Source organism: Anolis carolinensis, unplaced genomic scaffold (assembly GCF_035594765.1).
Source record: "Anolis carolinensis isolate JA03-04 unplaced genomic scaffold, rAnoCar3.1.pri scaffold_10, whole genome shotgun sequence".
NCBI lineage: Eukaryota > Metazoa > Chordata > Lepidosauria > Squamata > Dactyloidae > Anolis > Anolis carolinensis.
In genome coordinates this window covers 2,276,634-2,300,598 of record NW_026943821.1, presented here as the reverse complement: position 1 = coordinate 2,300,598, position 23,965 = coordinate 2,276,634, and the positions used below count along the sequence as shown (strand labels likewise).

General features: G+C 43.3%; 1 protein-coding gene across 2 annotated transcripts in view; it reads left to right on the top strand.

Moving 5' to 3' along the window:
- The window catches only part of exoc3l2 (exocyst complex component 3 like 2), a 57,458-nt gene that overhangs the window by 27,065 nt on the left and 6,428 nt on the right, over nt 1-23,965 (top strand). For both annotated transcript variants that reach the window (XM_062962344.1, XM_062962343.1), the window contains exons 3-11: nt 3,583-4,240; nt 7,189-7,303; nt 10,622-10,732; nt 13,143-13,243; nt 13,346-13,456; nt 17,397-17,532; nt 19,127-19,249; nt 21,169-21,324; nt 23,892-23,965. The exon at nt 23,892-23,965 is cut by the window's right edge and continues 48 nt beyond it. In XM_062962344.1, coding sequence (XP_062818414.1) covers nt 3,583-4,240; nt 7,189-7,303; nt 10,622-10,732; nt 13,143-13,243; nt 13,346-13,456; nt 17,397-17,532; nt 19,127-19,249; nt 21,169-21,324; nt 23,892-23,965 — 1,585 coding nt within the window. The remainder of the gene's footprint in view (nt 1-3,582; nt 4,241-7,188; nt 7,304-10,621; nt 10,733-13,142; nt 13,244-13,345; nt 13,457-17,396; nt 17,533-19,126; nt 19,250-21,168; nt 21,325-23,891) is intronic.

The window sequence follows — 23,965 nt, the reverse complement described above, 5'->3', positions numbered from 1 at the left end:
TCATCTCGTGTCTCATATTCATCCGTTGAAACGTTGATAATTGGACGAGACTTGGCCGAGTCTCCGTCCTCGTTTTCGCCACTGACCTCCACGGCCGGCCTGTTTACGCAGGTTTCCTCCGGAGAGAATCTAATGAGCCTTGGCTCATTATTCTTTATGATTTTTTCTCTCTTAATGCCTTGTTTTGTCCTTGGCTTATTGTTTTAGCCTCCTGATTGCAGCGATGAAAAAAGCGGCCCCGTTGACCTTGCTCGGGGAATGTGCCCAGAGGGAAGGAAAAGCCCTCTTTGCTAAGAGCCTGCAAAACATACAACATAAAATAAGAAACATGCAGAACCAATTCAACTTTGGTTTGCAAGCTTGGGAAGCTCTTTTCCTCCCTTTTAGAAAAATCGGCGCCTGGAACAATTGGCCAGTGATAGCCTCATCAACCAAGATTAAAGAACTACAACACCCTTTTCTTACATAAAGCAACACCCTACAAATTTGCTTTGTTATTTTTCGTGGTTTTGTTTACCCACTTCCAAGAAACATATACCGTATATACTCGATTATAAGCCGACCCGAATATAAGCCGAGGCACCTGATTTTACCACAAAAAACTGGGAAAAATTGACTCCAGTATAAGTGAGGGTGGCAAATTTCAGAAATAAAAATAGACACTAATAAAATTACATTAATTGAGGCATCAGTAGGTTAAATGTTTTTGAATACAGTAGAGTCTCACTTATCCAACGTAAACGGGCTGGCAGAAGCTTGGATAAGCAAATATCTTGGATAATAAGGAGGGATCAAGGAAAAGCCTATTAAACATCAAATTAGGTTATGATTTTACAAATTAAGCACCAAAACATCATGTTGTACAACAAATTTGATAGAAAAAGTAATTCAATACACAGTAATGCTATGTAGTAATTACTGTATTTACGAATTTAGCACCAAAATATCATGATGTATTGAAAACATTGACTACAAAAATGTGTTGGATAATCCAGAACATTGGATAAGCAAATGTTGGATAAGTGAGACTCTACTGTATATTGAAAACATTGACTACAAAAATGGCTTGGATTATCCAGAGGCTTGGATAAGCGAGGCTTGGATAAGTGAGACTCTGCTGTATTTACATAAAGCTCAAATTTAAGATAAGACTGTCTGACTCTGATGTATCCTTTTAATAATGATAGAGTAAAAATACATGTAATAATAATAATAATAAATACAGGAAAATAATAAAAGTAATAATAAATAGAGTAAAATAATAAATGCAATAATGATAAGATCAGAGTGAAATAATAAATGTATTAATAATAATAAAAAATAGTGTAAAATAAATGTAATAGTAGCAACAATAACAGAGAAAAATAATAAATGTAATACAGTAGAGTCTTACTTATCCAACATAAACGGGCCAACAGAATGTTGGATAAGCGAATATGTTGGATAATAAGGAGAGATTAAGGAGAAGCCTATTAAACATCAAATTAGGTTATGATTTTACAAATTAAGCACCAAAACATCATGTTTTACAATAAAATTGATTTAAAAAAACAGTTCAATACACAGCAATGTTATGTTGTAATTACTGTATTTACGAATTTAGCACCAAAATATCACGATGTATTGAAAACATTGACAACAAAAATGCCTTGGATAATCCAGAACGTTGGATAAGAGAGTGTTGGATAAGTGAGACTCTACTGTATCAGATTTCTATAAATCATAAAAAAGAAGAAAATATATACCCTGCTTTATCTCTCCTGCAGGAGACCTTGTGAAACTATAACTTTCGGGATAAGTTCGGGATGGTATTTGAAGTGGTATCGAACTGTATTAATTCAACAGTGTAGACGAGCCTGAGTTCTTGAGCCTTCTCTCTCCAAGAGGGCTAGCCTTACCAAACTATAACTCTCACGAGTCCATACCCATTAAAAATGGTATCAAACTGCATTTATTCCACCATGTAGATGCACCCTTAGATTGGCAATAAAGCAGGACATGACTCGGTGGCCAAAGAATGCCGGATTCTTTACTATCGGATGGCATTTCCTGTCTGCACCACAAATAAAGGCTTGGGAAATGGCTTGACCCCTGGGTTGGGCATTGGGGCCGGATTCAATGTCAAATCACTTCCTTAAACCCAGTCGTTTTCCGTCTTTTCCCCCAAAATGTCTGAGAGCTCCATCCGGGAAGGCTATTTTCCTCCCGGCAAGGAATGTCTCATACCTTCCTGGATATAATGTCTGGATCCCTTTTAAATATTAACCGCTGTGCCCGAATGCATGCGACGGGGAGATGTGTCAATGGCGGATATTCAAGGAATATTCCTTCGAGAAAAGGACAGAACGGTCCGTGGAAATAACGCATGGGTTTTCAGGCCTGGGAGAGGCCCCATGACTTTGGGAACAAAGGTGCATTGTGCGCCGTTATCTCCGGATGAGAGCGCCAGACATTCCAGCCCAAGGGTTCGGCGCAGGTCGGCCGGATTGAGATAAAGGCAGAAGGCAGGCATGTCACACTGCAAGGAAGGGTCCGGATGGAAATGTCCAGAAGCCAGTAGTTCACGGCCTGAAGGTCGGAGCCAAAGATGGGCCTGGGAAGAGCAAGGTGAAGGGAAGGGCTTGGCAGGAAGAACGGTTATTACTGTGCAGTGAGCCAACAAAAAGCAAACTGCCACGAGCAAATGCGCCATGAGCAAACCATACATAGATGCAATGGGTTAGAAGAGGCATGGACACACTTCGGCCCTCCAGGGGTTTTGGACTTCATCTCCCACAATTCCTAACAGTTCTTTCAAAGACTGGAGAAAGAGGGCAACCAGTGTGCAATGGGCCCAAGGTGCAGTGAGCCAAGTGTGCAATGAGCGCAGTGTGCAATGAGCCCAGTGCGCAATGAGTCCAGTGTGCAAGAAGCCGAGTGTGCAATGAGCCGAGTGTGCAATGAGCCCAGGGTGCAATGAGCCCAGGGTGCAACAGGCCGAGTGTGCAATGGGCCGAGTGTGCAATGAGCCCAGTGTGCAATGAGCAATGTGTGCAATGAGCCGAGAATGCAATGAGTCCAGTGTGCAATGAGCCATGTGTGCAATGAGCCGGGTGTGCAACCAGCCCAGTGTGAAACGAGCCGAGTGTGCAATGAGCTGAGAGTGCAATGAGCTGGGTGTGCAATGAGACCGGTGCACAATAAGACCGGTGCTCAACGAGCCTGGTGTGCAATGAACCCAGGGCACAACGAGCCCAGGGTGCAACGAGCCCAGTTTGCAACGAGCTCAATGTGCAACGAGTCCAATGTGCAACGAGCCCAGTGTGCAATGAGCCCAGTGCGCAACGAGCCGAGAGTGCAATCAACCGAGAGTGCAATCAGCCCAGTGTGTAACAAGCAAACTGCAATTAGCAAACTGATTTTCCCAAGTGGTAATGAGAGCTACTTTCCAAAAGCTTTTGGAGATTTCCATTTCCCAGAGGTTTATGGCATCTTTTTTCCAAAACACCTGCCGGGCCAAAGTTGTCCTGTGCCTGGGTTAAAACATATTGAAAGACGGCTGAATCGTGTGTCCCTAAAATGCGACTCTATTTATTTTTCCAGTTCTGGAAATCCTGGGCCTGATCCAGAAGCGGGACTTGCTGGTGGCCGACGAGCACATCATCGAGCTGGAAGCCGAGTGCGAAGCGGCCGACGCTCACCCGCCGACCCCGGAGGGCGAGGCCAACAAGGACGGCAGCCGCAAGGCCAAGGACGTGGCCTTGCTCTACGAAGCCCTGCAGAAGGAGCTGTGGTCAGTGCTGGCCGAGGCCTTGGCCTCCAAAAGCGCCCCCACGCCCTTGGAGATGATGGTGCGGGTCATTGACCAGGAGGAAGAGGCCGACCGCAAGTGGACCGAGGCCAAAGTGGAGGTGCCGGCCAGGCGCATAGGAGGGCGGCCGCGGGCCATGAGGCGACGCTGGGCGGAGGCGGTGGGCGAGTTAGTCCAGCAGCGGCTGAGCCGGTGCCTGGAGGGCCAAGGCCGACCCACCGGACCTCTCGTGGCTCAGATGGATCGCCTGGCCAAGGCCGCCTTGGAGGACCTCTGCACCGTCAAGTTCCACCTCCTGCACGCCTACCCAAAGGACTACCAGGCCTTTGGGGTCTACCTCTGCGGCTACCACCAAGGTCTGGCCCATCACCTGGCCCAAGCTGTCCAGAGAAGCTTGACCATCTCCGAACTCTACTTCGTGCTGGACTGGAACAGCAACATCTACCAAAGGTAGGAGGCATTGGGCAAGAGCAGGGGTCCTCAAACTTTTTAAGTGGAGGGCCAATTCACAGTCCCTCCACTTGATGAAATAGTCCAAAATTAGGATTGTTGGGTGCCTTCAAGCCATTTCAGACCTAGGTCAACCCTAAGTCTAAAGTTTAGGACAGGGGCCAGGTCAATGACCTTGGAGGGCCTTAGTTTGGGGACCCCTGATCTAGACAATCTCATAAGACCATAGGTAAGTAAAGAGACCTCCGAAGACCATCTAGATGGTCTCATAAGACCATAGGTAAGCAAAGAGACCTCCAAAGCCCATCTAGATGGTTTCATAAGACCATAGGTAAGCAGAGACCTCCAAAGACCATCTAGATGGTTTCATAAGACCATAGGTAAGCAAAGAGACCTCCAAAGCCCATCTAGATGGTTTCATAAGACCATACGTAAGCAAAGAGACCTCCAAAGACCATCTAGATGGTTTCATAAGACCATAGGTAAGCAAAGAGACCTCCAAAGCCCATCTAGATGGTTTCATAAGACCATAGGTAAGCAAAGAGACCTCCAAAGACCATCTAGATGGTTTCATAAGACCATAGGTAAGCAAAGAGACCTCCAAAGACCATCTAGATGGTTTCATAAGACCATAGGTAAGCAGAGACCTCCAAAGACCATCTAGATGGTTTCATAAGACCATAGGTAAGCAAAGAGACCTCCAAAGCCCATCTAGATGGTTTCATAAGACCATAGGTAAGCAAAGAGACCTCCAAAGACCATCTAGATGGTTTCATAAGACCATAGGTAAGCAGAGACCTCCAAAGCCCATCTAGATGGTTTCATAAGACCATAGGTAAGCAAAGAGACCTCCAAAGCCCATCTAGATGGTTTCATAAGACCATAGGTAAGCAGAGACCTCCAAAGACCATCTAGATGGTTTCATAAGACCATAGGTAAGCAAAGAGACCTCCAAAGACCATCTAGATGGTTTCATAAGACCATAGGTAAGCAGAGACCTCCAAAGACCATCTAGATGGTTTCATAAGACCATAGGTAAGCAAAGAGACCTCCAAAGACCATCTAGATGGTTTCATAAGACCATAGGTAAGCAGAGACCTCCAAAGACCATCTAGATGGTTTCATAAGACCATAGGTAAGCAAAGAGACCTCCAAAGACCATCTAGATGGTTTCATAAGACCATAGGTAAGCAGAGACCTCCAAAGACGCCCCGAGTCCCCGTTGGGGAGATGGTGGCGGGGTATAAATAAAGTTTTATTATTATTATTATTATTATTAAAGACCATCTAGATGGTTTCATAAGACCATAGGTAAGCAAAGAGACCTCCAAAGACCATCTAGATGGTTTCATAAGACCATAAGTAAGCAAAGAGACCTCCAAAGACCATCTAGATGGTTTCATAAGACCATAGGTAAGCAAAGAGACCTCCAAACACCATCTAGATGGTCTCATAAGACCATAGGTAAGCAGAGACCTCCAAAGACCATCTAGATGGTCTCATAAGACTATCGGTAAGGAAAGGGACCCTCAAACGCCATCTAGATGAGCTTATCAAGCCATCGGAAGACCATAGATAAGGAAAGGGGCAAAGAGACGTTCAAAGGCCATCTAGACAGTCTCACAGGACCATAGGTAAGCAAAGTGACCTCCAAAAGCCATCTAGATGGTCTCATAAGGCTGTAGCTAAGCAAAGAGACCTTCAAAGACCATCTAGACAATCACATAAGACCATAGGTAAGCAAAGAGACTTCCAAAGACCGGGTAGACTTAGGTCAACCCTAAGTCTAAAGTTTAGGACAGGGGCCAGGTCAATGACCTTGGAGGGGTGCATCCGGCCCCCGGGCCTTAGTTTGGGGACCCCTGGGCAAGAGCATCCAGCCCAGCCTTGTTGTCGTTTGGATTCTGGGAGATGTAGTTTGGAGCCCCTGGTGGCGCAATGGTTAACTCTCGTGCCAGCACGACTGCCGACCAAATCCAGGGAGCAGGGTGAGCTCCTGTCTGTCAGCTCCAGCTTCCCATGCAAGGACATGAGAGGAGCCTCCCACAGGATGGTAAAACATCCAGGCAATGTCCCCTGGGCAACGTCCTTGCAGACGGCCAATTTTCTTTTCTTTTTTAAATTTTTTTTATTAGTGATTTTTCCAAGAAAGTGACACACAAATAAAATTGAAAATATAAAATATACATATAATAACTGGGAAAACATTGACTCCAGTATAAGCCGAGGGTGGTAAATTTCAGAAATAAAAATAGATACCAATAAAATTACATTAATTGAGGCATCTGTAGGTTAAATGTTTTTGAATATTTACATCAAGCTCAAATTTAAGACTGTCCAGCTCTGATCAAATAATTAGTCTCATCTTCTTCAATGTAAATGTGCTTATGTATCCTTTTCATAATAATAGAGTAAAATAATACAAGTAATAATAAATAGAGTAAAATAATAAATGCAATAATAATGATAAGATCAGAGTGAAATAATAAATGTATTATTAATAATAATAAAAATAGAGTAAAATAAATGTAATAGTAGCAACAATATTAGAGAAAAATAATAAATGTAATAATAACAATAATAATAGAGAAAAATAATAAATGTACCATATATTCCCGAGTATAAGCTGACCCAAATATAAGCCAGCCAGGACCCTCACCTGAGTATAAGCCGAAGGGGGCTTTTTCAGTCTTAAAAAAAGGTCTGAAAAACTAGGCTTATACTCGAGTATATACAGTAATAATAAAACTATTTATATCCCGCCACCATCTCCCAGAGAGACTCGGAGCAGCTCGCAAAACACTCAAAGTGTGATACAAAATCTGCAAAACAAATAAGCAATAAACAGTCAATGCAACATCATACATTCACAGTAAACCTCCCGATCCCTCCTGACAGATAGCCACCCGGCCTCTGCTTATAATCCTCTTTGGTTTTGATTCCTGCAGAGAAGTTTTGGGTCGAGCCGAAATCTCATCCCTTGTGAAGGGCCACGATTTGGGTCCGCTGCTGCCTCCCGAGACCCAATTCGATCTGGAAGAGGAGTGCATCGCCAAGGTCAAGGTGAGCACAAAAACCAAAGCTTTTAGCATTTATTTATCCACTGTCTTGGGTTATTTTGAAAAGACAATTTTTAATTGAACAAAATGCATTAGTGTCAGGACCCAGGCTGCTGAGCACCAATAACCATGCGCAGAGACCAGAATCTATCTAATATCTTTATTAAAGGAATATATAAAGTCAATAAAAACAAGTGAAGAATATAGTCCAGAAGTAGACCTTTCAGGCAAGGTCAAATATAGTCCAGGAAAACAATGTCCAATATGTGATATTAGAGTCCAAAGTTATAATCCAATAACCGAAACACACACTTTGCCAAGTAAAGTGTGGGGAAATGACAGGGTCCTTTAGTCCAATGGAGCTTGACAACAAGGCTGGAAGCAAACTAGATTCTTGGCAAACAAGGCTTGATACGAGGCAACAAGAGGCAAGAAGCAAGAGCAAGGTCCGAGGCAAGGTCCTTGGAATCAAGGAAGCTTGATGCTAGAACAAGGTCCATGAAACAAGGCTTGAAACTTGGTCCTGGAGGCAAGGGACTGGAGTAGCGTAGTCCACACACGATCTCACTCCACAAGGTGACGAATTGACTCCGCAAGGATTTCCTTGCGGGTAAACACCTATATAGGATCTTGTTTTCCCGCCAAGGAACACTTTCCCTGGGGAACAAGAAACGAAACGTATACTGTGTCCAGATGCATGACTCCTTAAGATTTCCCAAGGGAAACAGGCTTAATCAGCTAATTGTCTGGCAGCAATCCTGGCGCTTCTGCGATTCGCCTCCCTAGCGCCTCTATCTTGATTATAATAATCCCGGCGAGAAAATGGGGGAGATTTCTGCTCAAGGCTTGTTTGGCTGACTTCTTGTGGGCAAACATCTTGCAGGTGCGAGGGCTCCGTTTCTGGCTGAAACGGTGGAAACCCAAGTTTTCCTCTTCATCTACCACAATAGTACTAGGAACGGGACTACATGGCCCATGAGTCATCACAATTAGGTTGTGGGTGAACTACAACTCACATCATGCCTGGTTAACCCCGAGAAACTCCATCAGGACTTAAAGTTTGTGATGTTGGGCAAGTTTGCTCTGGATGCATCATGGGTGGGGTTCTGGCTGTTGGGTGAACTACAACTCCCACTATGGTGAGTCAGTCCCATAGCTCATTAGTGTCAGCCAGTTTGCTATCAGACTGAGAACTACCCTCCTTTTCCAAGTCATTTTGCACCTGGCTAGTTTCAGTATCATCAACATGATGATTTTCCAAAAAATTGTTGCAAAATAAACCCATAGAGAATAATTCCAGAAATCGGCTTATACTCGAGTATATACAGTAAGCACATTTTCATTGAAGGAGAATGATTTGATCAGAGTTGAACAGTCTTATCTTAAATTTAAGCTTTATGTAAATATTCAAAAATATTTAACCTACCGATGCTTCAATTAATGTAATTTTATTGGTACAGTAGAGTCTCACTTATCCAACACTCGCTTATCCAGTGTTCTGGATTATCCAATGTATTTTTGTAAATGTTTTCAATATATCGTGATATTTTGGTGCTAAATTCATAAATACAGTAATTACAACATAACATTACTGTATATTGAACTACTTTTTCTGCCAAATTTGTTGTCTAACATGATGTTTTGGTGCTTCATTTGTAAAATCATAACCTAATTTGATGTTTAATAGGCTTCTCTTTAATGCCGCCTTATTATCCAAGTTATTCGCTTATCCAACATTCTGCCGGCCCGTTTATGTTGGATAAGTGAGACTCTACTGTATTCAAAAACATTTAACCTACTGATGCTTCAGTTAATGTAATTTTATTGGTATCTATTTTTATTTCTGAAATTTACCACCTTCGGCTTATACTGGAGTCAATGTTTTCCCAGTTGTTTTGTGGTAAAATTAGGTGCCTCGGCTTATATTCGCGTCAACTTATACTGGAGTATATACGGTACATATTTTAACTTCTATTATGTGTATAAATAGATTGTATATATTGCATGGCATCATAAGATAAAGTGTCAGAGACAGAACGCCAGCAAGTGAAACAAAACTCAGTTTATTGAGGTTACAGAACTAAAAAACGCCCGTAGGAAACAAAGAACAGGGCAAACACTTGACTTCAGTGTGATAAGTAACCAAAAAACAGCTCAGTTTGAGCTTAAACGGTTCAAAGGAATAAACCGGGTTAAACAGAAGTATAATCCGGATTAAATCAAAGTGCTTACTTCAGCCTGGCAAACAATGCAAACAAAAGAGGATCAACAGGAGTCAGAATGTAAACAACAGACTGGAAGCAGTTTCCTCTCTGCTACTCAGAAACAGCAGGAGAATAAACCAGGCTTGTTTATCCCTTCCTGCAGCGGACGAAAGCGTGGTCGTAGTCAGGATTCAGTTTGAGGTTCAGCGGTCAACAAAATCTAGGTCCAAGCACAGCGGTCAGGGTAACAGCAGTCAGCGGGGTCCCAATCCGGTCCAGAGGTCTATAGCCAAGAGTAGTCGTCCAGAAATCCAAGAGTCTCACCGATAGCCAGCAGAAGGGATAATCCGGAATCGAAGTCAGTCAGTCCAGCGTCAATCCAGTAAGTAGGTATTGCCCGTCAAAAAGACGACGGAGGTCCAAGCTATTGAGATTAAACACAAGTTGCACAGAGAAAAACCCCGCACAGTTCCTCCCGCCGTCAATGCCCAGTGTCCTTGGTAAACTTACGTATCCAGCAATGAACCACACCCGTCTTCAGGAAGTTCCCCAACAAAAGCCCAAGCGTCCGTCCAGATTACCTTGCCCAACGCAATTAGACATTGATCCCAAACCCCATTTTATCCCAGTTCAAGCTCATCATCGCTGTCAGCTGCCATCCCAATTCCAGGCGCCCCAACATCATCATCCTCATCAGAGCTTAAGCACCTTTGACTACGCCCCACAGCATCCCCAGCTGTGGATCCCGCTCCATCCCTCCAGCCAGTCCATGGGTCTGATCCTGCAACCCGCCAATCACCTCCCATGCTTTCATTGCCTGTTTCCCCAACACCCAAATCCTCCCTCACACGAGTCCATTCCATGTCGTCCTCCTCCGAGCTGGCCATCTCTTCCTCCAAGCCCTGAGAAAAACCCTCAAATGATTCCTCATCTGTCGGGTCTGTAAACAAATCCCGGAGCCGTTTTCTTTCACGCTTCTCGAAAGAGTCTGACTCTCGAGGAGTCTTATGACCCCTTCTTCTATTACCGGAGCCCGAAGGCTCAACCATAACATAAAGAATTGCTTCCTCTTTGCACTGGAAAAAAACATCCCTGGTTTTGTTCCTATTGTCACTCAGGACAAGATCATTGACGACATGGACCAAGCGCTGCAGAAGGAAGAAGAGACCTGGGCGCAAGAAAGCGAGGGGGACGGCGTCCAGATCGGCCTGTCCAGCAAAGTCATCATGGTACGGCCAACGCGATTCTAAGCTTTACCCCTAGGATTCTATAGAATGAAGCTCAATGATGCGTAAGGAGCGAGAGAAGCCCGGGAGATTGCAATAGGAGTATCAATAATGCAATCAAGTCAGTACTATTGGGTTTGCGGCATGGTATAGTCTGAGTTAGGTCTAATTTTGATAGAATCCTAGAGTTGGAAGAGAAGCCCAAAGGCTATCCAGGCCAGCCCCATTCAAGAAGACACCACCTGATCCCTCCCAACAGATGGCCATCCAGCCATAGATAGTTTATTTATTTATTACAATATTTATATCCCACCCTTCTCACCCAATAGGGGATTCAGGGCGGCTTACAATAAAACACGTATATAAAATTGTACAATACATTGTGAATCAATTAAATAAACCTCACTTGCCTAGTTTCCAAGTGATTGATTGAGAGAGAGAGAGAGAGAGAGAGAGAGATAGCAACCAATCCCCAAGGGCTCTAGCTCACTGAGAATCTATATTATTATTATTATTATTATTATTATTATTATTATTATTATTATTATTATTATTTTATTATGACACAGCAAACAAGATAGATATGCTGGATTTCGTATCACAAAACCACAAGCTGTGTTTTGAGGAGTTTTTGACTTCAATCAAAGCAGGTTCTTCACTTTGCTTTACATCTTCTGCCAGGGCATGTTGTTGTTGTTGTTGTTGTTGTTGTTGTTGTTGTTGTTCTTCTTCTTCTTCTTCTTCTTCTTCTTCTTCTTCTTCTTCTTCCTCCTCCTCCTCCTCCTCCTCCTCCTCCTCCTCCTCCTCCTCCTCCTCCTCCTCTTCTTCTTATTGACTCTGAGTGAATTAGTCCCCATGGGGATTGGTCAATGTCGATTATTATTATTATTATTATTATTATTATTATTATTATTATTATTGACACAACGACGTTGTATGACACAGCAAACAAGATAGATATGCTGGATTTCGTATCACAAAATCACAAGTCGAACACTTCCCAAGTGTCTAGGACTGTGTGATGTATTTTCAGATGATGTGTGCAGATCCCAGTAGGGTGGCCTTCTGCAGTTGGCAGATTGTGATTTTGTCAATGTCTATTGTTTCCAAATGCCGGCTGAGATCTTTTGGCACGGCATCCAATGTGCCCATCACCACCGGGACCACCTGCACTGGTTTCTGCCAGAGTCTCTGACGTTCGATCTTGAGGTCCTGAGAGCGGCTGAGTTTTTCCTGTTGTTTTTTGTCAATGCAACTGTCACCTGGGATGGCAACATCAATGATCTAAACCTTTTTCCTTTTCCACAACTGTGATGTCTGGGATGTTGTGTTCCAGAACTTTGTCAGTCTGGATTCGGAAGTCCCACAGTATCTTTGTGTGCTCATTTTCCAATACTTTTGCAGGTTTGTGATCCCACCAGTTCTTTGCTGCTGGAAGGTGGTACTTGAGGCATAAGTTCCAATGAATCCTTTGGGCCACATAGTTGTGCCTCTGTTTGTAGTCTGTCTGTGCAATTTTCTTACAGCAGCTGAGGATATGATCAATGGTTTCGTCAGTTTCCTTGCAGAGTCTGCATTTTGGGTCATCAGCTGATTTTTCGATCTTGGCCTTAATGGCCTTTGTCCTGATGTCTTGCTCCTGGGCTGCAAGGATCAGGCCTTCTGTCTCCTTCTTCAGGGTCCCATTAGTGAGCCAGAGCCAGGTCTTCTCCTTATCAGCTTTTCCTTCAATTTTGTCAAGGAACTTTCCATGCAGTGTTTTGTTGTGCCAGCTGTCAGCTCTAGTTTGTAGTGCGGTTTTCTTGTACTGATTTTTTGTCTGCTGTGCTTTAAGGAGTTTCTGATTTTTGACTTCAATCAAAGCAGGTTCTTCACTTTGCTTTACTTCTTCTGCCAGGGCATGTTGTTGTTGTTGTTGTTGTTGTTGTTGTTCTTCTTCTTCTTCTTCTTCTTCTTCTTCTTCTTCTTCTTCTTCCTCCTCCTCCTCCTCCTCCTCCTCCTCCTCCTCCTCCTCCTCTTATTGACTCTGAGTGAACTAGTCCCCATGGGGATTGGTCAATGTCGATTATTATTATTATTTTTATTATTATTAAGAATACAGGAGTTAACCCTGAGTTAATAATAATAATAATAATAATAATATCTAGATTTGACCAATCACCAAGGCTGCCAGTTCACTAAGAGTCCATTATTATTATTATTATTATTATTATTATTATTATTATTATTATTATTAAGAATACAGGAGTTAACCCTGAGTTAATAATAATAATAATAATAATAATAATAATAATAATAATAATAATAATAATATCTAGATTTGACCAATCACCAAGGGTGCCAGTTCACTGAGAATCTATATTATTATTATTATTATTATTGTTGTTGTTGTTGTTGTTTTCCCACTTTGCAGGTCTTAAAGGCTCATGCGGACAAAGCCCCCCAAATCACAGAGGATTTCGGCAGAAGGATGGCGCATTGTTGCCTGAGCAGTCTAGCAGAGTTCTTGCAAAGGTAAATTTTGCTAATTTTTACCTGCCAGGTGAATCTATAGGCATGTCTACACTCTGTAATGAATGCAGTTTGACACCTATTTGCCTCTTTTTCTTCCCCCAGTTTCCAAAGGAAGGTGGAGATTTTCCACGCGCGGCAAATGGAGAGTGCCTTGACGCCCGACTGCTACATCGGCCGGACCATCATGCTGGTCAACTGCTGCCCGGCCTTCAGGTGAGTGTCCATAAGGTAGCCCAAAGCAGTGCAAGTCTTCTATGGAATTCTGGGAGCCGTAGTTTTGCAAGGCCTCGTGCCTTCTCTGCCCAAAATTACATCTCCCAGGATTCCATTTCCGCCAAGATAGTTCAAACGGTACCAAACTTACGTTCATTGGACAGTGTAGATGTCAAGGACAGAACGCCACCAGATAAAGTTCAACACAGTTTATTAAAGTTACAGAACTAAAAAGTGCCCGTTTGAAACAAAGGACTAGGCAAACACTTGCCTTCAGTGTAAAAATACACAAAAAAGACTCCGCTGATACTAAAAGCGGTACAAAAGATAAACCGGATTAAACCGGAGTTTAATCCGGGTTAAACAGAAAATGCTTACTTCAGCCTGGCAATAAGAACAAACAAAAGCTGATAAACAAAGATTCAAAGTAACATAAAAAGCTGGCAGCAGATTCCTCTCTGCTACTCCGAAAGCTGCCAATGAGTAACTAAGATTGTTACTCCTCCGTGCCACAGACAGAATCCGGATCCAGGCGCTTCAATCAGGGTTGCCACGGTCAGCAGGGTCCCAGTCCGGTCCGAGGTCGAAAGCCAGGTACAGATGTCTTCGGTTCACCAATTCCACCGAAAGCCACAGAAAGGGTAGTCCGAGGTCGTAGTCAGTCAGTCAGTCAGTCCAGCGTCAATCCAGAATAGGCAATTAATGTGTATTCAGCAAACGAAACACACCCGTCTTCAGGAAATTCCCAACAAGAGCCCAAGCGTTCGTCCAGATTACCTTGCCCAACGCAATTAGCCCTGGATTCAAGACCCCATTTTATGCCAGTTTACAACTCCTCATCGCTATCAGCTGTTACCCTAATTCCAGGTGCCTCATCATCATCATCCTCATCAGAGCTAAAACATCTTTGACTACGCCCCACAGCAGGGGTCCCCAAACTTTTTAAACAGGGGGCCAATTCACAGTCCCTCAGACCGTTGGTGGGCCGGATTATAGTTTTTTTAAAAACTATGAACAAATTCCTATGTACACTGCACATATCTTAATTTGAAGTAAAAAAAGGGGGAGGGGGACAAATACAGCCTCAATGTTAATCATCATCATCATCATCATCATCAAAATAATAAAGAGGGTTGGAAGAGACCCCTTGGGCCATCTACTCCAACCCCCTTCTGCTTTTGTGCACCAAAACATAATCAAAGCACCCCTGACAGATAGACACCCAATAATAATAATAATAATAATAATAATAATAATAATAATAATAATAATAATAATAATACCACCATAATAAAAATGGTTGGAAGATACCCCTTGGGCCATATAGTCCAACCCTCTTCTGCCTTTGTGAACCAAAACATAAAGCACCCCTGACCAACAACAAAAACAACAAGAAAAACAATACTGTAATAATTGCTAATCTTCAAGAAAAATAAATCCAGACAGGGCTGCAGAGGAGGGAGTCTGGCAAGATAAGACGGGAGGCCTCTTCCTTTTGCCATAGGCATGCCTCCATTATTGTTTCCCCTCCTCCATCGCTGAGGAAGGCACACACCAGGTGAGGGAGGAGGCGGGAAAGAAGTGTGCAAGGCGAGCGAGGAGGCAGGAAAGGCACGCACCTTTCCATCCTCCCTCGCCCCATGCTCGCCTTCCTTGGCGGCAATGGGAAAGCTGCTGGCTGGGCGATGGAGGACAGGCGCACGCCTTTTCCTTGCCTCGTGTGCACTTTTATCAGCAGCGGCAGCGGGAAAAGTGTGCGGGGGGCGAGGAAAAGGCATGCCCCTTTCTCTCCTCCCTCACCCTGCATGCACCTTTCCCACTGCCTTCCTCGGCAGTGATGACGGGAAAGCTGTGCGTGGGGTGAGGGAAGAAAGGTGCACGCCTTTTCCTTGCCCCGCGTGGCCCTTCTTCGACAGCAGCAGCGGGAAAGCTGCCCTTGGGACGAGGGAGAAAAGGCGCACGCCTTTTCTTTGCCCCTTGCGGCCCTTCTTCAGCGGCAGTGGCAGGAAAGGTGCCCGTGGGGGGAGGGAGACAAGAAAGGCGTGCGCCTTTTCCCTCTTCTCCTTCACGCTACATGCACCTTTCTTGGTGGAGGAGGAGGGAGCCACTGCCTCCGGGGGCCGGATAAATGGCTCCGGTGGGCCGCATGTGGCCCGCGGGCCGTACTTTGGGGACCCCTGCCCCACAGCATCCCCAGCTGTGGATCCCGCTCCATCCCTCCAGCTCGTCCACGGGTCCGATCCTGCAACCCGCCAGTCGCCTCCCATGCTATCATTACCAGGAACACCCAAATCCTCCCTCCCACGAGTCCATTCCATGTCATCCTCCTCTGAGCTAACCACCTCTTCCTCCATTCCCTCGGTAAAACCCTCAAAGGAGTCTTCGTCAGTTGGTTCTGCAAATAAGTCCCGCAGCCGTTTCCTCTCTCGCTCCTCAAGAGAGTCTGACTCTCGAGGAGTCTTACGACCACGTCTCCCAGTATTGGAGCCATAAGGCTCAACCATAACAGTAGATGTACCCAAAGTAAATACTTACAAGGAATTACAATACATATTTGTTGTGTTTCAAGGAGACCCATTGAAAGCGGAGATCTTTGGACGCAAGTAATCCCATTCCACTTTAACAAGGCTGTGGAATCCCAAGAGTTAGAGTTTGGATTCCGGGAGGTGTACTTTGGATTCTGGGAGGTGTCGTTTGGATTCCGGGAGTTATAGTTTGGATTCCGGGAGCTGAAGTTTGTATTCCGGAAATTGTAGTTTGTATTCCGGGAGGTGTGGTTTGTATTCCGGGAGGTGTAGTTTGGATTCCAGGAATTGAAGTTTGGATTCTGGGAATTGTAGTTTGGATTCCGGGAGCTGAAATTTAGATTCTGGGAATTTTAGTTTGGATTCCGGGAGTTGTAGTTTGGATTCCGGGAGCTGAAATTTAGATTCTGGGAATTTTATTTTGGATTACGGGAATTGTAGTTTGGATTCCGGGAGCTGAAATTTAGATTCTGGGAATTTTAGTTTGGATTCCGGGAATTGTAGTTTGGATTCCGGGAGCTGAAATTTAAATTCTGGGAATTGTAGTTTGGATTCTGGGAGCTGAAATTTAGATTCTGGGAATTGTAGTTTGGATTCCGGGAGCTGAAATTTAGATTCTGGGAACTGTAGTTTGGATTCTGGGAGCTGAAGTTTGGATTCTGGGAATTGTAGTTTGTATTCCGGGAGGTGTAGTTTGAATTCTGGGAGCTGAAATTTAGATTCTGGGAGGTGTCGTTTGGATTCCGGGAGTTATAGTTTGGATTCCGGGAGCTGAAGTTTGGATTCCGGGAATTGTAGTTTGTATTCCGGGAAATGTAATTTGTATTCCGGGAGGTGTAGTTTGTATTCCGGGAGGTGTAGTTTGGATTCTGGGAGTTGTAGTTTGTATTCCGGGAGGTGTAGTTTGGATTCTGGGAGCTGAAGTTTGGATTCTGGGAGGTGTCGTTTGGATTCCGGGAGTTATAGTTTGGATTCCGGGAGCTGAAGTTTGGATTCCGGGAATTGTAGTTTGTATTCCGGGAAATGTAATTTGTATTCCGGGAGGTGTCGTTTGTATTCCGGGAGGTGTAGTTTGGATTCTGGGAGCTGAAGCTTGGGTTCCGGGATGTGTTGCTTGGATTTCAGTAGGCGTAATTTGTATTCTGGGAGTTGTAGTTTGGATTCTGGGAGGTGTAGTTTGGACTGTGAGTCTCCAAACTTACTAGAGTCCATCGTAAGGGGTCTTTGGGTGCATCTAAACTGTAGAATTAACACAATTTGGCCCAGAACTGCAGAGACTCAATGCTATGGGATGCTGGGATTTGTACTTTGCACTCTTTGCCAGAGAGGGTTTGAAAAAACTACAACTCCCAGGATCTTCTAACATTTGCTATCCCTTTACCTGTAATCCTACTGACAAGTGCCTCTCCCTTTAGGGACTATGCGGAGCGCATGGCGAGGGTCAGCGGTGCGGAGAGCGAGGCCGCACAGCGCCAGGCCAATGCCGCCCTGGACAGAGTGACCCGGCTCTGCAACCGGGTGCTGGCCACCCACCTCTTCCAAGAACTGAAGGTAATGGGTCCGGAGATGCCCAGCGCACCAAATGTTTGGAGACGGGTGGCATGGGTGTGGGATCAAGCCATGGCAACATGGGATCCAGAAGAGGGGATCCTTGTTCTTACTTTGACCCTTTTCCCATTTTGGAGAAAGAATGAAAACCCCACCAGCGGCTGGCAAATGCAATGCTTTATTACCATCTCGACTCGAGTCTCATGCGCCATCGAATCTAATGCACATCTCTATTTTCAAAACCCTGAAACCAAAAAAAGAGTACAGTAGAGTCTCACTTATCCAACATAAACAGGCCGGCAGAATGTTGGATAAGCGTAAACTTTGTAAACTTTTATTATGGTCAATGACCAGCTCATATCAAGGGCACCCAGTCCCGTACATCCATATGAAATCTGAGAGGTTATATACTTCAAAATTAATAAAAATCATTATAAAATTGAATCATTGACAAAATTTAAAATCTAGGCTAAAAACTTCAATATGAATATAAATCGTTATAAAATTGAATCATTGACAAAATTTAAAATCTAGGCTAAAAACTTCAATATGAATACAAACCATTATAAAATTGAATCATTGACAAAATTTAAAATCTAGGCTAAAAACTTCAATATGAATACAAACCATTATAAAATTGAATCATTGACAAAATTTAAAATCTAGGCTAAAAACTTCAATATGAATACAAACCATTATAAAATTGAATCATTGACAAAATTTAAAATCTAGGCTAAAAACTTCAATATGAATATAAATCGTTATAAAATTGAATCATTGACAAAATTTAAAATCTAGGCTAAAAACTTCAATATGAATACAAACCATTATAAAATTGAATCATTGACAAAATTTAAAATCTAGGCTAAAAACTTCAATATGAATACAAACCATTATAAAATTGAATCATTGACAAAATTTAAAATCTAGGCTAAAAACTTCAATATGAATACAAACCATTATAAAATTGAATCATTGACAAAATTTAAAATCTAGGCTAAAAACTTCAATATGAATATAAACCGTTATAAAATTAAATTATTGACAAAATTTAAAATCTAGGCTGAAGATCATATACCAAAGCGAAAATGTTGGATAATCAGGGGGGATTAAGGAAAAGCATATTAAATGTCAAATTACGTTAAGGTTTTACAGCCTCCGGTGGCGCAGTGTGTTAAAGTGCTGAGCTGCTGAATTTGCAGACTGAAAGGTTCCAGGTTCGAATCCGGGGAGTGGAGTGAGCGCCCGCTGTTAGCTCCAGCTTCTGCCAATTTAACAGTGGGAGCTCACTCCGCTCCCCGGATTCGAATCTGTGACCTTTCGGTCAGCAAGTTGAGCAGCTCAGCGCTTTTAACACGCTGTGCCACCAGGAACTCCATATTCTATGATACAGCTATAATAATATCCTAGAGTTGGAAGGGATCCCCAAAGGCCATCTAGTCCAACCCCATTCTGACGTACAGGAAGGCACCATCCAATCTGTCCTAACAGATGGCCATCCAGCCTCTGTTTAAAAAACTCCGCCAAACTTTTGACACAGCTCCTGTTCCCTTCCTGCTCTTCTCATTCCCGCGCCTGTTTTGTTTTTTCCCCCCAGCCTTACTTCCACAAACTGATGAAGAGGAAGTGGCTCAACAACTCGGAGGCCTTTCCGACCATCATGGCGCTCCTCCGGGAACATGCCCAGAAGCTGAGCAAGATGAAGCTGGAGCCCTACCAGGTGAGTGAGTGAGAGAGAGCGAGAGAGGCCTTTGAGTTCTTGCTCCACGTTGGCAAAGACTTGCAACAGACCTGGGAAAGTCACACTCTCTCGCCCTCACACGGAGGCAAACCTCTGAATGAACCCAGCCAAAATTGCACCCGGGCCAGGGAAGAGCTTCCATTGCCTTTTCTTTATCCCATTGTCATTTCTTTATATGTGCCATGCTGGTTTTAAGATATTATTATTATTTTATTGTATGACACAGCAAACAAGATAGATATGCTGGATTTCATATCACAAAATCACATGTTGAACACTTCCCAAGTGTCTAGGACTGTGTGATGTATTATTATTATTATTATTATTATTATTATTATTATTATTATTATTATTATTATGACACAGCAAACAAGATAGACATGATGGATTTCATATCACAAAATCACATGTTGAACACTTCCCAAGTGTCTAGGACTGTATTATTATTATTATTATTATTATTATTATTATTATTATTGTTGTTGTTGTTATGACACAGCAAACAAGATAGACATGATGGATTTCATATCACAAAATCACAAGTCGAACACTTCCCAAGTATCTAGGACTGTGTGATGTATTATTATTATTATTATTATTATTATTATTATTATTATGACACAGCAAACAAGATAGACATGATGGATTTCATATCACAAAATCACAAGTCGAACACTTCCCAAGTGTCTAGGACTGTGTGATGTATTATTATTATTATTATTATTATTATTATTATTATTATTATTATTATTATGACACAGCAAACAAGATAGATATGCTGGATTTCATATCACAAAATCACATGTTGAACACTTCCCAAGTGTCTAGGACTGTGTGATGTATTATTATTATTATTATTATTATTATTATTATTATTATTATTATTATTATGACACAGCAAACAAGATAGACATGATGGATTTCATATCACAAAATCACAAGTCGAACACTTCCCAAGTATCTAGGACTGTGTGATGTATTATTATTATTATTATTATTATTATTATTATTATTATTATTATTATTATTATTATGACACAGCAAACAAGATAGACATGATGGATTTCATATCACAAAATCACATGTTGAACACTTCCCAAGTGTCTAGGACTGTATTATTATTATTATTATTATTATTATTATTATTATTATTGTTATTGTTATTATTATTATTGTTATGACACAGCAAACAAGATAGATATGCTGGATTTCATATCACAAAATCACAAGTTGAACACTTCCCAAGTGTCTAGGACTGTGTGATGTATTATTATTATTATTATTATTATTATTATTATTATTATTATTATTATTATTGTTATGACACAGCAAACAAGATAGACATGATGGATTTCATATCACAAAATCACATGTTGAACACTTCCCAAGTGTCTAGGACTGTGTGATGTATTTTCGGATGATGCACGCAGATCCCAGTAGGGTGGCCTTTTGCAGTTGGCAGATCGTGATTTTGTCAATGTCTATTGTTTCCAAATGCCGGCTGAGATCTTTTGGCATGGCACCCAATGTGCCCATCACCACTGGGACCACCTGCACTGGTTTCTGCCAGAGTCTTTGAAGTTCAATCTTGAGGTCCTGAGAGCGGCTGAGTTTTTAGAACATGGGGGCAGTTTTTAGAACCAGTTGCTATTATGGGGGATGATGGGAGTTACACTCCAAAACATAAGTTTGGGAACCACTGTCATAGAGTTTCATCCCATTCAACATAAGTGGAGCTGCAAAAACACAGTTTCTGGAGTAGAATGACTTGCAAAGTGAGGACCACACAATGAAACGGGAAATAATAACGCTTTCAAACCAGGAACAGAACATTTTGGTGTGCTTTGTGGCGTGCATGGCATATGACCTTCCCAACCTGGCTGTGTCTTTGTGGTCAGATGCTGGTGAAGGAGGTCCACCGCCGGGTGCTGATCGAGTACATCCGGCCCCTGATGCGAGTCCGGCTCATCTGCACCTCTTCCAAGATGCGGGCCAAGGTGGCCAACAAGCTGCGCAGCGAAGCCAAGCAGCTGCAGGAATTCTTCATCCAGCTGGTGAGTCTGGGAACCGGTTGCTATTATAGGGGATGATGGGAGTTACACTCCAAAGTTGGCACTTTCCTCCATGCTCTGGAAGTGCTAGCCTGCAGCATTTTGGGGAAAAAAGAACCAAAATCAGAATGCATTGGGGGTGTTGGGAGTTGCAGAATGCATTGGGGATGATGGGAGTTGCAGAATGCATTGGGGATGATGGGAGTTGCAGAATGCATTGGGGATGATGGGAGTTGCAGAATGCATTGGGGATGACGGGAGTTGCAGAATGCATTGGGGATGATGGGAGTTGCAGGATGCATCGGGGATGATGGGAGTTGCAGAATGCATTGGGGATGACGGGAGTTGCAGAATGCATCGGGGATGATGGGAGTTGCAGAATGCATTGGGGATGATGGGAGTTGCAGGATTCATTGGGGATGATGGGAGTTGCAGGATGCATTGGGGATGATGGGAGTTGCAGAATGCATCGGGGATGATGGGAGTTGCAGAATGCATTGGGGATGACGGGAGTTGCAGGATGCATTGGGGATGATGGGAGTTGCAGAATGCATTGGGGATGATGGGAGTTGCAGAATGCATTGGGGATGACGGGAGTTGCAGAATGCATCGGGGATGATGGGAGTTGCAGAATGCATTGAGGATGATGGGAGTTGCAGAACAAATAGGGGATGATGGGAACTGAAGTCCAAAAGGGATCCTATTCCCATGTTCTCGGAGTTCTAACTTGCAACCTTTTGGGAAAAGGTAACAAGACCAAGAAATACACAGGGGGTGATGGGATTTGCAGCATGCATTGGGGTGATGGGAACTGCAGTCCAAAAAGGTCCCTATTCCAATGTCCCGGAAGTTCTAACTTACAGCATTTTGGGGGAAGGGAATAAATTCATAGGGGGCAATGGGATTTGCAGTATGTATAGGGGGATGATGGGAGCTGTAGTTCAGAAAAGGCTCTAGAAGTTCTAGCCCTGCAACATTTTAGGGAAAGGGGCCAAAGTCACATAGGGGATGATGGGAGTTGTGGTATAGGGGATGATGGGAGTTGCAATATAGGGGATGATAGGAGTTGCAATATAGGGGATTATGGAAGTTGCAATACAGAGGATGATGGGAGTTGCCATATAGGGGATGGTGGGAGTTGCAATATAGAGGATGATAGGAGTTGCAATATAGAGGATGATGGGAGTTGCAATATAGGGGATGGTGGGAGTTGCAATATAGAAGATGATGGGAGTTGCAATATAGAGGATGATGGGAGTTGCAATATAGGGGATGATGGGAGTTGCCATATAGGGGATGGTGGGAGTTGCAATATAGAGGATGATAGGAGTTGCAATATAGAGGATGATGGGAGTTGCAATATAGAGGATGATGGGAGTTGCAATATAGGGGATGGTGGGAGTTGCAATATAGAGGATGATAGGAGTTGCAATATAGGGGATGATGGGAGTTGCAATATAGGGGATGATGGGAGTTGCAATATAGAAGATGATGGGAATTGCAATATAGAGGATGATGGGAGTTGCAATATAGAGGATGATAGGAGTTGAAATATAGGGGATGATGTGAGTTGCAATATAGAGGATGATGGAAGTTGCAATATAGAGGATGATGGGAGTTGCAATATAGAGGATGATAGGAGTTGAAATATAGGGGATGATGGGAGTTGCAATATAGGGGATGATGGGAGTTGCAATATAGAAGATGATGGGAGTTGCAATATAGAGGATGATAGGAGTTGAAATATAGGGGATGATGGGAGTTGTAATATAGAGGATGATGGGAGTTGCAGGATAAGGGCGATAAGAGTTGCAGTATAAAGGTGATGGGAGTTGCAGTCCTAAGGACTATCTTTCCTCCATGCTCTGGAAGGTCTAGCTGCAACATTTGGTGGAGGGATCAAGGCCAGAATATATAGGGAATGATAGGAACTGCAGTCCAAAGAAAGGCCCCTTTCTCCCATGTTCTGGGAATTCTCAGGAGAAAAGAACCAAGACTAGAATATATAGGGGATGAGGGGAGTTGCAGAATATATATATAGGGGGTGATGGGAGTGGCAGTCCAGAAAGGCCCATCCAAATCCTAACCAGGTCTGGCCCTGCTGTGTAAAATGCAGTCGCCCGAAGGCCGTTTTCGTTGCTGTTAGTTTTCTCCGACTTAGGAGGGGCATTTATGCATAATATATCCCTTTTAAAAAATCCAAGGCAGTTTTCCAAAATAGAAACAATAAAAAATAAAATAACAAAGGCCCTGTTATTATTTATAGAGAAATACCGGTAGATATAAATACACACAGAACTGAAGGGTGGGGCAAAAAAAAATGTTCTTTGTAGGTTTGCCTTAGGACTTGCAGATGGACAGCAATTCCATCTTTGCAGGCGTTGTTGGATTGCAAGTCCCATCAAATACACAAGGAACAAATGCTGCGGGAATGCGGGCAGCCTGCCATAAAGGGTCATGGATTGCAATTGGATCTGCTGGGCAGCAGAGGAAGAAGCATTGTGGGACTTTGTTCTCTTTGCGTCCTGCAGCAAGGAGTTCCACAGGTCATTTGTGCATCTCCCTTGCAGGAGTCCACGTCGTCCTGGCTGGATTCGGTAGTGCCGCACTTGGCCGGGATCATTGAGCTGGAGGACATGCCGGC